The following is an 18,318-nucleotide window of genomic DNA, read 5'->3' on the forward strand; positions in this document are numbered from 1 at the left end:
AATAAACATGATTATATGCACTTTAAAAAAAGAGTTGACTACTTCTACTACTAAAACGAGTCAAGTGCAGTAATTGGATTGAAACTCGAAACTGTCCTGAAGTTTGTTGCCTTGAAATTTTAAGTTGAGTCAACTCTATTTTTAGAGTGTACTTCATTATGACATAATGACAAAAATTTCATAAGTTAATCAGGTTTCAACTTTAAAAAAAAAAAAGTTAGTCAGTTTGATTAATGTGAGTTGAGATGACTCCAAAAGTTAATTTCATTCCTTCATTTTCTTTCAGCTTAGTCGCTTTATTCATCAGAGGTCGCCAGAGCATAATGAACCACCAACTTATCCAGCATACATTTTACACAGCGAATGCCCTTCCAGCCACAACCCAAAACTATGAAACATCCATACACGCTCACTTATTCACACACATACACTGTGGCCAATTTTAGCCTGTCCAATACACCTATACCACATGTCTTTGGACTGTAGGGGAAACCGGAGCACCCGGAGAAAAACCGACGCGAACATAGGGAGAACATGCAAACTCCACACAGAAATGCCAACTGACATAGTTGGGACTTGAACTAGCAACCTCCTTGCTGTGAGGCGACAGTGCTAACCACTGAGCAGCCCGAAAAGTTAGTTTGATCCAATGAAATGATTTAAGACCGTAAGATTTTTCTTTACAGTGTAACTAAGAAAATATTGTGATGAATTATGAGATTTTAAAGTGTGAATGCAAGAAATAAACTTGCAAATCTAAGCAAGAAATGCTGATGTAAATGTGCCTTCTGTTTAACAGATGTTTTCTCTCCTCAGAGCAATACGCCGTGAGCGAGTTACTAAAAGCATCTAAAGATGGACAGGACATTGATGGAGAGGTACTTACCTATCTGGAGCTCGCTCAGGTATGTCTATCCTTCATTATTAAAAACAGATCGTTCGTAAAGAATAAAAGTAAATGTCAGTGCAGTGATGATCATAATTAATCACCCTAACATTAAAGGGCACCTATGATGAAAATCAACTTTTGTAAGCTGTTCGGACAGAACTGTGTAGGTTTAGTGTGTCCACAGTCATATTGGAGTGATAGAAACACAACAAGTCTATTTTTTTAAATCTCCAGACGTTAAAATAGTATCCAAATGCCAGTGATTTTGAGGCCCACCGCAGCGTGATGTAGGAGTGTGGCTTTCCCCGCCCACCGAACTGATTGACAGGCGCCATGTTTCTATAATAACATGTATACACAAGTCCACAGAACTTTTTTTTTTTGCAAAGATTAAAATGTTACAACTCTCTGTGATTTTTAAAGGATGTTTTAAAAGTTTTTAAAACAGCAACAATGTTTGTAATAAAAACAGTAAAATGGATAAGTAATTAATAACTGCTATGATCACCACAACCTCATGGTGTCAGTAAACGCTATTATACATGTCTGTGTGTTTACTGCAAACGGCATCTGTGTGAGACTCATCATTTCAGAAAGGCTTGAATAAACTACACCACAAATACATGACATTAACTTACTTGTTTTTTTGACTGATGAGCTGTATTTCATCTTCATCCGTGTCTGTCTCTGACTGCTGTTTATCTGACGTAACGCATGATGAGAAGCAGACACGCATGTGGGAGCGGTGGGCGGGGAGAAGCAGCTCATTTTGATTTAAAGCCACAGGCTACAAAAACAGCTACACTGTAGTCAGACACCAACATGGGCAGATTCTACGATATATAATAAATAATCTGATGGGTGTTCAGAGCTAAAACTTTACAGACACACTCTGAAGACACCAAAGGCTTATCTTACATCCTGTAAAAGGGGTAAAATAGGTGCCCTTTAATACTTATATATTAAAGTATATGCACAAAGAAATGTCACGAGTAAGCATATATTAAAATATTTTTAAATTATCAAGATTGTTGTTTTTGTCATTAATAATCTAAAATGTTTTTTCATTATAAAATATATTATTATATAAAAAATATATATATATTAGTGCTGTGAAACATAGACTTTATGATGAAGTTGGATTAAATGACTCAATATTAAAATTACTAATACGCGTTATTTATTTTGCAGTTAGATTTATTAATTAATATATTTCTGTATTTATTTGATATTCCTATCATGCTAAAATCATTAATATATATAAATCAGAATTATTAGCCCCCCTGAATTATTAACCACGCTGTTTAATTTTTTACCCAATTTCTGTTTAATGGAGAGAAGATTTATTCAGCACATTTCTAAACATAATAGTTTTAATAACTTATCTCTAATTACTGATTTATTTTATTTTTGCCATGATGACAGTAAATAATATTTGTCAAGATATTTTTTTCTAGACACTTCTATACAGCTTAAAGTGACATTGAAAGGCTTAACTAGGTTAATTAGGTTAACTAGGCAGGTTAGGGTAATTAGGCAAGTTATTGTATAACGATGGTTTGTTTTGTAGACTATCAAAAAATATAGCTTAAAGGGGCTAATAATTTTGTCCCTAAAATGTTTTTTAAAAAATTAAAAACTGCTTTTATTCTAGCCGAAATAAAACAAATAAGACTTTCTCCAGTAGAAAAAAATATTATTAGACATACTGTGAATATTTCCTTGCCCTGATAAACATAATTTAGGAAATATTTTAAAAAGAAAAATAAATTCAAAGGGGGGCTAATAATTCTGACTTCATCTGTACACACACAGACAATATATATATATATATATACACACACACACACACACACACACACACACACACACACACACACACACACACATATATATATATATATATATATATATATATATATATATATATATATATAAAATTTGATTAACTGAGATATTTTAACAATATCCACATTAATCAGAAATGTATCTTGTTAAAATGTAAACATTTTAAAACAATTAATGCAATTAAAGACATTTACTGCAAATGATTAGCAACATTAGTAGTAAATACTGTAAACTACTATATTACTGTACTTTAGGAGCATTCAAAAACAATAAAATCAGATGTAATCTACAGATGGCGGTAATAGCACATCTGTATATATATATATCTGGTATTTTGTAATAACTGGAATTATGTAATTTATCTATTATGCCAGTCCAAAAGCTACATATACTGCAGTTAAAAATCCTTTAAAGCTATCATAAGTGTTGTTATAGGTCATCATATATCATTTTCCTACTGTAAATGTGATAATAGCTGTAGTATTTCGTTCTTAAATATATTAATGGAGATTACAGTATGATAGCCTTTGTTTACAGTGATCATATTTCATTATTTAGACTAAACACTAGTGTGTCTGTTTATTATGTAAACCATGTCAACGTCCTGTTTTTTTTTTTTTTCTTTTTTCATTCTGTTGTTTTGATGACAGTTCCATAATGCTAATCAACTCGCTGCCTGGTGTTTACACCACATCTGCACCCATTACAACAGGATATGTGCCAATTATCGCAAAGAGATCAAGTCCAAATCGCCGGGTAAGAGCATTTCCTCAACAATTTACAGTATGAGACCGATGCAAACCGTGTGGGATTTAAAGCCCCTGTAGTAACATGAACTCCATTTTATTACATAGAATTTTTCTTAAAGCAACAGTTTACCCAAATATGGAAATTATCCTGTAATTTACTCATCAGCCTAGACTTTCTATTTTCATACAAACCAAATTGGTTACAAAATTCGCTTCTGATGGCACTCAGTAACACACCGGAGTACAAATATGGATGATGGATGCACTTATTTATATTTTGTATTTTATTTCTGGTTTAAAAAATGATAATAATATTAAACAAATGGTTCAGTAAAAAAAAAAAGTGAAATTTTTTTGAGATTTTTTTTTGGATGACAGAACAGAAGAAAAATGTTCATGCTGGTCTTTTTGTACAAAACTACTTTTAGGTGGTGGGGGATAGTATTATATATTTATTTATATTATTTAATAATACTAATTATTTAGTATTTTATATATATATATATATATGCACTTATATCCACATATATATATATGCACTTATTTATATTTTGTATTTTATTTCTGGTTTAAAAAAATGATAATAATATTAAACAAATGGTTCAGTAAAAAAAAGTGAAATTTTTTTGAGATTTTTTTTGGATGACAGAACAGAAGAAAAATGTTCATGCTGGTCTTTTTGTACAAAACTACTTTTAGGTGGTGGGGGATAGTATTATATATATATATATATATAGCAGCAAATAAAACAAATCTAATATAATATAACAATAATATAATATTGTAGCAGTTAAACAAATAAAAAGAAAGGAACAATTTAGTATTTATATGAAATTCAGTTTCAATAAATTAAGTATTTTTTATTTTTAGAAAGATGAGTGTCCACCTTTTCCTCAGACAGCACAGATCTGCTTGATTTGATCACCTGCTTGATTTGATCACCTGCCATTTTAGTGGATCTAAAAGCAGGAATTATCTGACTGAAATGGGCTTATGAAGGAATAATGTAACGGGGCTCTGTTGCATTTAACATTTTCTTAAAACCCGACATTTTCACTACCGATTAAGATCTCTCAGAAGTTTTTTTTTCCACCACTCTCTTGGTAGCGGTGATGGTGCGCGACGTATCTGAAGAGCGGTGGGGGCGTGTGCGTGCGTTGTACCTGAGCTTGTAATAACAAAGACTACGATTCTTTTTCCGTTTTATCTCATAGTTTTATAATGATTGATATGAGCTTATTAATACAAGCTCAAATGAGATTAATGTGAATTTGACTCAAATTATATAATGATTGCTGGTTAAATGTGTTCATTTTTTGTCATGGAATATATTTCCATGCATACATCCACTTTAAAAGGTTATTTTATCAGAGATTTGTGGATTTCTCAAGTTTTATGATTGATCTGTATATTCTAAAAGCAGTGCAAATTAAATTATTGTTAATTTGACTGAATAGTAAACAATTATTTTTAATGTGTTAATATGAGATTTTTTTCTATCAGACAATATCTTCTATTCTCAACTGTAAAAAAAATATTATATTATTATGATTATTATATTTTATAAGAGATTATTTATTGTTTTGCGATGATTGATAAGTAAATATTAATAGCAGTGCAAATTAATTTGACTTGTAAATTTGACTTAATAATATTTTTAAAAAAAATCTGTTTTGTGTTAATGTGACATGCTTCTGTCTGATATTACATATTCCATGCATATTGCCACTATAAATAAAAGTAAATTTTTGAAGGATTTGACATGTGGCCCTTCTCTAGGTTTGCAAAACTTGATGTGGCCCTCGGGTCTAAAAAGTTTGCCTACCACAGTAATAGGGAGTAGTTGTTTTCCTATTTTAGAGACAGCATACAGATAAAAAAAGGACAGTTTTCATTTTTAAGTGAACTGTTCTTTTAAGTGGACACTATTTGTTTCACATATTGATAAAAAAAATAATCCTGTATGTTTATTTAAAAAAAAATTACTCAGGATTTGCTAGTTTAACTTCTACATAAACATTTTCTTGTTAAATGTACACTGTAAAAATGTTACTGCCTAATTTGTTTTAGTTGAATTAAACAACCTATAGTCATCTTAACTTAAATCAATAAAACTGACTAGAAATATCGAGTTAAACTTTGCATAACTAAAGAAGATGTGTTGAAACCTGATTATCTCATTAAAAGGAGTTCAAGTAACATAAAATCAATTGTTATGGCCGTTTGTTATGATTTTTACAGTGCTCTCAACGAAAATCAATAACAGTGTATGCCTTACCACATATCATTCAACCCTGCTGTCTTTCCTCTCTTCTCTTGTAATGTGAGCAGAAAACCAGGAATATTTCGAGAAGCACCGCTGGCCTCCGGTTTGGTATCTGAAAGAGGAAGATCACTATCAGCGGGTGAAGAAGGAGAGAGAGAAAGAGGATGTGGTGCTGAATAAACATCACTCGCGGCGGCGCTGGTGTTTCTGGAGCACGTCCCCTGCTGTCGCTTGAGTCTTTCTAAAAAAGCTCTCAGTTTATTTTGAAAAGCTCTTATTTTTTCCTTATGTCTTCTATTTTGCTAAGATGAAACAGGCCACGCTAAAAGAGCAATCAGTTTCGAAGCACAATCTCAGCGTCCGATCGATGCTGGCCGACAAATCTTGCGAAGGTGATGTAAAAGCCTGTTCCCTATGATGTAATAATAATGGTTTATTAACTGAGCTGCTGTGTGGGACTTGTGTCACACTGACTGTGTTAGATGCATAAGAATCTTAAGAGACTAAGAGGATTAGGAAATCTGTTGAGTTTTTCTCTCTTTTTTTAACTTAGGTGCTATATACCGTATATACGCATTAACACGTTTTAACTGTTCGATGATGTGGAAAGCGCTGATTCTGAGCACATGCCATGCATTTTTTGAGCAGTTGCTGGGTAATTTTGGTTGGCGATTTGCACAATCGATGAGTGAAAACTAAGAGCACTTGAGGTTAGATTGTATTATAATGGATGTACGTTTGATCGATGTGATTGTAGGAGCTTAAAGCATTCAGGCCGATGTATAAACATCATGATAGCTGGGTCATTGCACTTAAAGGGAAAGTACACCCAAAACTGAAAGTTCAAATTATTTATTTTATACTTTATTCACTTTTTTTCAAACCTGTTTGACTTTCTTTCCTCGGTTGAAACCAGAAGATATTTTAACCGTTGACTTTCAAATATTTGTTTTTCCTACTATGAATGTCAATGGTTACTGGATTTCAGCATTCTTCAAAATATCTTCTTTTGTGTTTAACAGAAGAAAGAAAGTTAAACCGGTTTAAAACCATTTGAGGATGAGTGGATTGTGTGCAATTTTCATTTTTTAGCAGTACTGTCCCTTTAAGGCCCTGGTGTACTTCAAGTTAAAATGTCATTTCGTAACAAACACATTTGTTTGGAGTTCATTTAGGAAATTAAACGCTCCTCAAAGTTCAAACAAAAATAACACTTTTATCATTACTTACTCTATACATGTTCATTTGATCCAAACCTGTTTTGACTTTCTTTCTTCTGTTGAACATAAAAGAAAATATTTTGAAGAAAGCTGGTAACCATTCACGTTCATAGCATTTGAATTTCCTACTATGAAAGTCAATGGTTACCGGTTTCTAGCTTCCTTCAAAATATATTGTTTTGTGTTCAACAGAAGAAAGAAACTCATAAGAGTTTGAAATCTCACTTGAGGGTAAGTAAATAGTGTGTACATTTTCATTTTTGGGAGTACTGCCCCTTTAAGGCCTCGATATACTTTAAGTGAGATGTCATTTTGAAACAAAAACGCACTAGTTTGTAGTTCATTTAAGAAATTAAATGTGCCTCAAAGTTCACCCAAAATTAAAAATTCAATCATTGTTTACTTCATACATATTCACTTGTTCCAAACCTGTTCGACTTTCTGTCTTTTGTTGAACACAAAAGAAGATATTTTAAAGAAAGCTGGTAACCGTTGACTTCCATAGCTTTTGTTTTTCCTACTTTGGATGTCAATAGTTACCGGTTTTTAGCTTTCTTCAAAATATCTTCTTTTGTGTTCAACAGATGAAAGAAACTCTTAAGAGTTTGGAATCTCACTTGAGGGTAAGTAAATAGTGTGTAAATCATCATTTTTGGGAGTACTGTCCCTTTAAGGTCCCGTAATTCAAGTTAAAATGTCATTTTGTAACAAACACATTTGTTCATTTAAGAAATTAAATGCGCCTCGAAGTTCACCCAAAACTACAAATTGTATCATTACTTTATACATTATTCACTTGTTCCAAACCTGTTTGACTTTTTTTCTTCTGTTGAACACAAAAGAAGATTTTTTAAAGACAGCTGGTAACCGTTGACTTCCATAGCATTTGTTTTTCCCACTACGGATGTCAATGGTTACAAAAACGCATTTGTTTGGAGTTCATTTAAGAAATTGAATGCACAGTGCAAATTTTAACAATAAGTTTGGTAAACAATGTATGCAGGATTCACACCAGACACTAAGCATCCTATCACTAGATTATTCATGGGATGCAAATTTTCTGGACAATTAGGATTTTTGGAACTTGCAAGAAAGATGCGATCCTGACAAACATGTTGCGATTTCTGCATCCTTCGCCACAGATTTACCTCTGTTTGCATTTTTGCATTGGCTTTGTATGTAATCTATAGGCGCAAATAATTTATTTCACATTCGGTGTGAAGCGACCATTAGAATTTATAATTGGTCCTTGGTAATTATGCTATAGGTGGATGCTACTTTGAGGCTCCGCCTTCTATGATTAGGAAAGCTCCGCGAGTTCATTTGAATTTTTTAGTACATTGAGATAAAAACAAACACATAAGAGTTTATTTTTAAAGTAGAAAATTGAAATGTAATTCTAGATTAAAAGTATACCACTACTTAACTATTTCAAATTTCGTTTAAGCCTTAAACGAAATGAAAGCTTTGCTGACTATACCAGGGCCTTTATGTAGTACATTGTGAAGGAGGAAAAAAAAAAGGTACTTTATAGTCCTGAAATATGTTCTGCAGGTTAATTCAGGCACATTAATTAATCCATTAATTTTAGTTAATTCATTTAATTTTAGCTTTAAAATGAATAAATGTATACATGAATGTAGAGTCCCTAAAAGGTCATGGCTGAAAACTATATATATATATATATATATATATATATATATATATATATATATATATATATATATATTTATTTCTTCTTATTATTTTTTTTAAAGAGATCATAAGGGGAAACTACTGCTAAATGTTTTGATTCCTCTGACTTTGTATTCATTTGCAAAACCTAAAACAGACTTAACTTAAGGGGGCATTTAAAAGACTTTTTACAAAAAATAAAATCAAATAAAATAAAACAAAAAATGTACATCTGTGTTTTAAAAAACAATTAAACAGGGTGAAATAGAAATATATGCAAAAACAGGAAACAAACCAAGAAAAAAAAAAGTATAGCACATCAAATTCATTGATTATACAGTATCTGTTTTATGTTTATCAGAAAATTATGTCACTTCCTGTGGGATGATAAAGAGTTAATAAATAAGAGAAATAAGACAATCGTGAGGCAACTTATTAAAATAAAAAAATCGAATGAATGTTTTGATTGGGAAAACGGTGTTATTTTAATAAGCTTAATTGTTATTTTACTGTTTTGTATCATGAAATTGTTATTTTAATGGTAATACTTAAGAATAATTAGGGCTTGGCCATATGGCAAAAATGCAATCTCGATAACTATTTTCCACGATTGAACGATAATGATATACATATCAATATAAGTTGTTAATGCTTCCAGATTTAAAAAGAGTACCCCAACAGTGACCGAAGCCACAAAAACTAGAGGGTCCATTACATGGACATATTTTCAGCCGATAAATTTTCAATGGCCGAACACTCTTTTAGATTTCCATTGTTGCACATTTCTGCTGTGTGATTGGCTCTTAGATCAATACAGAGTAAAAAAGTCCAGAGCTCATCACTGTTATTGACATAAATTTATCGCAATTCGATTTAATATTGATTATCGGCCCAGCCCTAATATTAATTAATGATAATAATTCAATATATTATTGATCCTTAGAAGAGTTTTTCCACTATAAATATGATCTACACATATACTGCACATTGTGAATGACCCAGCTCTGTCCAGATGGTTTTACAAGAGTACATAAACTAAACCACATCCAGCTAACAGTTCCGCATTATTTTATCTACGCTCTCTTCCATGTGTTGTAGCATAATGTTAATCTTTACTGACAAACCACACTTTCACTTATAATTAGAAGGGCTTAGAAACACGGCTTAGTTCAGGGCAAACATATATTTAAACAAAAAACGAAAGAAAGAACGAAATAATAATGTAACCACTTCTCACATATATTACATATAATACATCAACTCCACCATTGTCGTGCTAGAAGTTGCATATATACGTACTGTAGTGGATTGTATTTAAATTTATTTACACATCAAAGATTGTCATAGTTGTGAAAGCTAAAGCTGTGTCCTATAATGAATAATTGATGTATGTAGATGTTTCATGGTATGATATTACCGGTCAAGAATGTACTGCAGCTTAATGTGTCGGTACGTAACGCACTCTTGAAGACAGCGACAGTTTTTTATTTGAAAAACACAATCTCGTGACAATTCGTAACTTTTGAGTTTAGTGGTTAATTCGTGCGATTTCATTTACACGTTTTAGTATGATTTTCTCATCCACCAATGAGGGCCAGGGGTTGGGTCTACGAAAATTGTACATTGTCATACGAATTTAATTGTACAAATTTGTATGAATTAGCCACTTCTCTGACAATATGTAATAATTGTTACGTTTTCTTGTGAGATCGGGTTGTTGTTTTTTTTTAAAACACAAGCTCGTAGCAATTCGTAACTTTTGGATTTAGTGGCTAATTCCTATGAATTCATTCGCATGTTTTAGTACAATTTTTTCATCCACCAATGAGGGGTAGGGTTGGGGTTTAGTCCACACCTCCTTTTAAAAATCTTACATTTTATCATGAATTGAGTCGTATGAATTTGTACAAATTAGCTACTTTTTTTTACGATATGTTAAAATTTTTATGTTTTCTCATGAGATCAAGTTGTTGTTTTTTTGAAAATTGCTATCTCGTGGCAGTTCGTACCTTTTAGATTTAGTGGCTAATTCGTATGATTTCATTTGCATGTTTTAGCATGATTTTCTCATACACCAATGAGGGGTAGGGTTTGAAGCCACACCTCATTTTAAATATCGTACATTTTATTATGAATTTAATCGTTTAAACGATATTTAACGAATTAACCACTTTTCTGACAATACGTAACATCTGGGGTCTGATTTATAAAATTAGTTGCGAATGCTAAAGCTGTGTCCTATAATGAATAGTTAATGTATGTAAATGTTTCATGGTATGATATTACTGGTCAAGAATGTATTGCAGCTTTATGTGTCGGTACTTAATGCACTCTTACAAACAGCGAAAGTCTTTGTTTCTTTTGAAAAATGCAATCTTGTGGCGATTCGTAGCTTTTGAGTTTAGTGGCTAATTCGTGTGATTTTCATTTGCATGTTTTAGTATGATTTTCTTATCCACCAATGAGGGCCAGGGGTTGGGTCCACACCTCCTTATGAAAATTGAACATTTTCATATGGATTTAATTGAACAAATTTGTATAAATTAGCCACTTTTCTGACAATATGTAAAAATTGTTACGTTTCCTTTTGAGATTGGTCTATCTTTTTGAAAAACACAAAATCGTGGCAAAACGTAACTTTTGGATTTAGTGGCTAATTCGTATGATTTAATTTGCATGTTTAAGTGCAATTTTTTCATCCACCAATGAGGGTTGGGGTTTGGGGCCACACCTTTTAAAATAGTACATTTTAATTTAAATTTAATTATACAAATTCGTATGATTAGCTACTTTTCTGACAACATGTAAAAATAGATACGCTTCCTTGTGAGATCCGGCTTTTTTTAAATGCAATCTTGTGGCAATTTGTATTTTTAAAATTTTTAATCTAATTCATAGGATTTTATTTGCACATAATAGATTTTCTCTTCCACAAATAAGAGGCAGGGTTGGGGTAGGGTTTGGGGCCATGCCTCCTTTTAAAAATCGTACATTTTAATCATATGAAGTAGTACAAACTAGCCACTTTTCTGACAATATGTAAAGGCTGTTAACAATAGGCTGTTTTTTGCGGAATTAAATATCTGGGGTCTGATTTATAAAAATTAGTTGCGAGAGCTAAAGCTGTTACCTATAATGAATAATTAATGTATGTATATGTTTCATGGTATGATATTAACGGTGAAGAATGTACTGAAGCTTTGTGTCGGTACATAATGCACTCTTAAAGACGGCGACAGTTTTTTTTTTTCTTTTGAAAAACGCAATCGTGGCGATTTGTAACTGTTGAATTTAGTCGATTTCATTCGCACATTTTAGTACGATTTTCTCATCCATTAACGAGAGGTAGGGTTGGGTTGGTTTTGGGGCTAGGCCTTTTTAAAATCGTACATTTTCATACGAATCAAATCGTACGAATTGGTCACTTTTCTGACATTACATAGTTACGTTTATTCATGAGATCAGGCTAGTTTTTGTGTAATGAAACACCTGGGGTATGATTTATAAAAATAGTTGCGAAAGCTAAAGTTGTGTCCTATAATTAATAATTAATGTACGTACTGTATGTTTCATGGTACGTTATTACTGGTTAAGAATGTACTACAGCTTTATGTACCGGTACTTAATGCACTCTTAAAGTCAGCGAGAGTTTTTTGTTTTGAAAAACGCAATCTTGTGGCAATTTGTAACTTCTGGCTTTAGTGGCTAATTCGTATGATTCGCACATTTTAGTTTGATTTTCTCATCAACCAATGAAGGGTAGGGTTGGGGGTGGGGTTTGGGGCCATGCCTCCTTTTAAAAAAATCGTACATTTTCATACAAATTTAATCGTACGAATTAGCCACTGTTCTGACAATACGCAAAAAATAGTTAAGCTTACTTGTAAGATCAGTCTGTTTTTTGCGTAATGAGAAATCTGGGGTCTGATTTATAAAATTTGCATAGAAACATTCCTAAAAGTAAACGTTCACCAGAATAAATAGTAATTTATTTATTAATGATTATGGCTCATATGATGATTTGAAGTGGTTCAATTAAGTCGATATTCAAGTTAAATATGTTTATGTGATTACTTGCGCTGCGCACATTCTCCCATCAAATTCGGCTTTTATAGATCACAAATTTTGCATGGGAATTTGCGTATGCAAAAATTGTAACCCTAACCCTACCATTTATAAATGAGACCCCTGGTTGTTTGTTGATGTATCCGAAATGAAACCAGACAAATGATGTAACTGCCTATTAATAAAGGACGAACGTTCATACTTGAAGAAAAATAAATAATAATAGCGTTTAGTCATCATAGCGTAGATTATCTTTAGTTTACCAAAGCAATATATATATATATATATATATAGATGATCACATGCATAAGATACCATGATTGTTCTTTGTTTTTTTCTTTCAGTGGTATTGACGAAATCGTTGTTAACTATTGTTAGCTGCTGAAAACCGAATGGCTGGTTCATTTGGTTGTTGCTGTCTAAATGCCTTTGATCTTGCTGGTCATTATCTTTAATGTTGGTTGTTTGTTTATTTATGTACTTCATTAATTTATTTTTTAAAAAATGGAATATTGTTGAATAAATTATGGATTTTACTTGGTATCAAGTGTTTGTCTTTTTTGTAATTGAATGCATTCTTGCAATAGATCTTTTTCTTGGCTGCTGCATGGAGGGTGCCTTAGCGACCAGCATCTTCCGGTAGAATGTTTAGAACTTCCGTTTACAGCGTTTACAACTGGTAATTTGCGCTCCAAAAATGGGTTTCAATAGCGTTTTGAGTGGATTACGGAGTGTTTTTGTGACACACAACTTTGAAAGGTGTGTGTTAAAGCAGTTATGATCTGTCAGATGTTGTTCAAGCGGCTCCTAGTTCACGTGTCTGCCATCAGAAATACAATGTGTGCGTTTCCCCGGCCTGTCAGCTCAGCGGCTCTTCAATACACACACACGCACGCACACACGCACACACACACACACACACACACACACACACACACACACACACACACACACACACACACACACACACACACACACACACACACACACACACATACACACACACACACACACGCAATACTTCACTGCATCATAGAGCAAACCAGATTACTGGCATGAAATGTCATGCAATTTACAAAAATGACCAATAAAATTCTGTCATTGATCCTCTGCTGGCTGATTTGCTGTTCATTCTAATCGCGAGCCGTTTATGTTTCATTTAGTGTGTTGTATTTACCACCGTTTGTGCTTTTCTGTCATTTCAAAATGTCACTTTATTTTCACTTTGTCACAGTTACTAAATCAGTGTGTCTGTGTGGACAGTACAGGTGACTTTAGCGATGACGAATCTTCATTTAAACAGCAGAAGATGCCGTCTGACAACGAGGGGAAAATGCCTCACAGCCAGGCCCGGATTAGCTAATCGGAAGAACCGGGAGAATTCCCGGAGGGCCGGTCCGTTTTTTGGCCGCGAGGGCCGGTGTCCCTAGCTGCTTGCACTCTCAGCAGTTGCACTTTTTTCATTTATTTGTTAATTTGACCATAACCTTACTCTTTTTATTCATTATTTTGCCGCAGCTCCGCTCTTTTTATTTATTTTCTTGCAGCCCCGTGAGCAAAATTCAGCCTGCAGGTTATGATGATCATTTGCACCCCATTCCACCCCAAACAGCGGCACCTAAGTGAATATTAATTAATATTAATGAATATTACACCTGCTCAATGAAAATCAGATGATTCACTACATTAATAAATCTGACATAGCATGATCAGAAATCTAAAAAGGGTAGGGTTAAAAAAAAAAAAAACAGTAGACTTCAATAGCAGCAGATAACACAGAACTGAATAACAGCACCATCGTGGTCTAGTGGCTAGCACGTTACGTTATGACGCTGCCGACCCGAGATCGAACCTTACCAGAGGATAATGTACTTTTTTTCATTTTTTTTCAAGACATAAAATACTGTTTGGGTTACTTATGTAGGGGTACATTTTTTTGTGTGTGACGACTGTTACAAAGGACTAGATATCTATAAAGAATTAATGTTCTCATATTTATGAAAAAAACATTTGAAGTTCTAAAGCAACTGTGTCCTTGAAAAAAAGACATGTTAGTGTCATTTGAAACTAAATTGGAAATGACATTATTTTAATCAGTCATCGACTGAGGTGGCCCGGTCTAAGGCTTGAAACTCCAGAGCTAAAAAGGAGTCCCACTCCGGCCCTGCTCACAGCAGTTGTTTCCCATCCCATTAGATCGCATTTTTTAAAATAATTAGTCCAGGAGATGGTGCTGATCGACAACAGTATTAGTTCAAAGATGATAAATGCAGGTAAAATAGATTAAAACTATCGCTTCAAAACTGTCCAAATGTGACTGATTATACACCTCGGCTGCCGACCGGAAGTTCTTAGCATTCTCCTTGCATATACATGCAAAGCATAATGGGTAATTTTGCATTCCAAGAAAAAGGTCTATATTAAAGGATTGGAGTTGGGGAGCAGACATCACATTTAATGCATACAGACTAAGGCTGCACAATACATCATTTCAGCATCGATATCGCAATGTGATCCTTCGCAATAGTCACATCGATATGCAATGTTGAGTATTATAATTCATCAATTGCATGTGTTTTTGATGCTTGTGATCGTGTAATGATTTTAAAAACATTCAGGTATAAGAAATTGTATCATTTTTGACCTTAACTATGATCAATTATATTGAATTATTTTTATTTTTATCATTGAGTTACTGAACACTGTTAAACTCGGGAAACGATAACACACTTGATTTCAATTGTATCTGTTTCTTGATTGAATTTATAGATTGTTATGCATGAAAATACTCACAACACATGCAAATACAGAAATGCACTGCAAATATTACAGACCACAACGAAAATGTGTCGGGGGACCTCAAAAAGTTTACAGATAGTTCATTACATTTTATAAAAATGCAAATAGTCAACATTAATTAATCAATATTTGACTAAACAAGTGCATTAAAATACTTACAAAACATGCAAATACAGAAATGCATTGCAAATATGAGAGCACGAAAATGTGTCGGGGGACCACAAAATATTTATAGAATGTTTATTAGATTTTATGAAGATGCACTCGCTGCAGAATCATCCCAATCGATCTACCATGATAAATTCTGTCCAAATAGAGATATGAAGTCATCTGGTGAAATTATATAATAAAAATATTGCAATGTTAGAATTTTCCAATATCGTGCAGCCCTAATACAGACTATTTACTTTAAATATTTACATATCTCTTCTGGGTTAATAATATACAACATAATGCAGGACAAATTTTGTTTATTTTATTTATTTACCTATTATTTTCTGGGTCAAATGGACTCTAATGCAGTACAAATTTGGTTTAGTATCGTTTCATAAGGGTTATTTTTTTTACTATTTTGTTTTAAAAATTATAATTTTTTTTTATTTATTATTTACTTCAAGTATTTACTTAACTCTTGGGTCTTGGGTTAACTAGGCCAAAATTGATCATAATGCAAAGGTGATTTTATTTTAATTATTATTTGATTTATATGAGATATTTATTTTTTTATGTATTTTATTTTAAAAGGGCTATTTTCTATTATTTTTCTATAGTAATATTTTTGTTTATTTTGTAATATATTTTAAAAGGCTTGTTTTATTTTAGTTAATATTTGTTTTTATAAGGGTTATTTTATTTTCATTATTTTATTTATAAGGATGATTTTTTATTATTCTACTGTAATATTTTTATTCATTTTGTATTTTATTTTACAATGGTTATTTTAATTGAATTTTTATTTCTTTTTATGAGAGTTATTTTATTATCCTTACTTTCTATTATTATTCTATTAAAATAGTTGTTATTTATTTTCTATTTTATTTTTTAGGTGGTTTTATTAATAATAATAATATTATTATTTTTTTTCATTAGGGTTATTTTATTTTATTTACAAACTTTATTTTAATATCTTTAAATAATATATTTATTTTAATATCTTCGCATTTTATTTTATGAGGGCTTTTTATTTTTTTTAATTTATTTTATTACTTGTATTTATTGTATTTTACTTAACTGCACCTTGTTTATTCAACTAAAATATGCAAATCCCTTAAACACACAGTAACCTTAAAATTCATTTGAACACTTGAATCACACTTAAAAGAAAAAATGAGTCAAGCACGAGAATTAAAAGACCAAAATACAGCTCAGATGTTTATGATACTGTTGAAAATGAAAACACAAGTAATGTGACTCTTCTCCCGGTTGTCAAACATGTTGAGTCATGTTGATAGTTAGCATGATGAACAGCACCTGTGCTTCCTCTGACAGGACATCTGGATAAACAGATACTTCCATGTAAAATAACACGTTGACTATAAATCACCAGTACATTAAACGCCACTGAGCAAAACTGATGACTAAAGTCACTTTTTAAACTCTATTTTATGGGGCTATAAACCTAAACTATACGTGCATAAATATTATGCAAATCAATATTCAACTATTCATTTTTTTTCCAAAAAGCAAATCATTCTAATTTCAAACACCATAAATCTACTATAATTTTTTCATTAAATTGTTATTCCATGTCTTAATTTGATTTTTAATATGATTTCATTTGATTTAAAAGTTTTAAAACTGAAGGTATAAGTACAATATTATAGAGAATTTTTTTTACACCTTAACAAATTGCTCTTGTTAAATTTTAGAGGATTATATATATATATGTATATATATATATATATATATATATATATATATATATATATATATATATATATATATATATATATATATATATATATATATATATATATATATATATACATACACACACACACACATACATACATACATACATACATACATACATACATACAACAGTTCTGACAAGTTCTCTAATCTGATTGGCTGATATCAGTGCGATATTATCCAATAACAACACTCATACAGCCTCTTCATGAGTGTGGTGTATTAATCTGCCCACATACTGTAGAGACACAAGCAGAAGAATTAACAAAACGCTACAGTTTGACAAATATTCCTGCTACATAATGTACTTTTGAGGCTTTTTTAGGCGAGAATGTAGTTGTTTAGATTGCAAATAGGCAGTTTATGTATAAGGATAGTGCCCATTTTCAAATATTTAGAACATTGGCCACCATCAGCATGCAGAGCAAAGAAATTGACGGTTGACCCCCACAATATGGCTACAGAGACCGCATAATAAGTCCTTTGTGAATTAATAATGGTTTCTGCTGTTCTAATGGTCAGCTGCAGATCTGAATGAATGGCGGAAAAAGTAGTTTCTCTTACAAAAGTGTTTTTGGGACAACGTGTTTGATTTTCTTTTTTATATACATGATTATGCCATCCAACTGTTGTCGCAATCATGCCAGTATACAGCCATATCACACTGCTAAGAGTGTGATTGATATATATATATATATATATATATATATATATATATATATATATATATATATATATATATATACACACACACACACACACACACACACACACACACACACACACACACACACACACACACACACACACATGTGTATATATATATATATATATATATATATATATATATATATATATATATATATATACACATACATGCATACATACATACATACA

At 31.9% G+C, this 18,318-nt stretch overlaps 1 protein-coding gene and 1 long non-coding RNA gene across 3 annotated transcripts in view; one reads left to right on the top strand and one right to left on the bottom strand.

Moving 5' to 3' along the window:
* The window catches only part of LOC147834392 (uncharacterized), a 38,884-nt gene extending 32,777 nt beyond the window's left edge, over positions 1-6,107 (bottom strand). The window contains exon 1 of the long non-coding RNA XR_015503859.1: positions 5,765-6,107. This is a non-coding gene — a long non-coding RNA (uncharacterized LOC147834392). The remainder of the gene's footprint in view (positions 1-5,764) is intronic.
* rhobtb1 (Rho related BTB domain containing 1) overlaps positions 1-8,644 on the top strand; it is a 46,120-nt gene extending 37,476 nt beyond the window's left edge. For both annotated transcript variants that reach the window (XM_087275876.1, XM_087275875.1), the window contains 3 exons: positions 817-905; positions 3,388-3,493; positions 5,818-8,644. In XM_087275876.1, the coding sequence (XP_087132002.1) occupies positions 817-905; positions 3,388-3,493; positions 5,818-5,987 (365 nt within the window). In that variant the 3' untranslated portion in view covers positions 5,988-8,644. The remainder of the gene's footprint in view (positions 1-816; positions 906-3,387; positions 3,494-5,817) is intronic.
* Positions 8,645-18,318: the final 9,674 nt, after the last annotated feature.

Source organism: Danio rerio, chromosome 12, assembly GCF_052040795.2.
Source record: "Danio rerio strain M-AB ecotype USA chromosome 12, GRCz13ab, whole genome shotgun sequence".
In the NCBI taxonomy this organism is placed as follows: domain Eukaryota; kingdom Metazoa; phylum Chordata; class Actinopteri; order Cypriniformes; family Danionidae; genus Danio; species Danio rerio.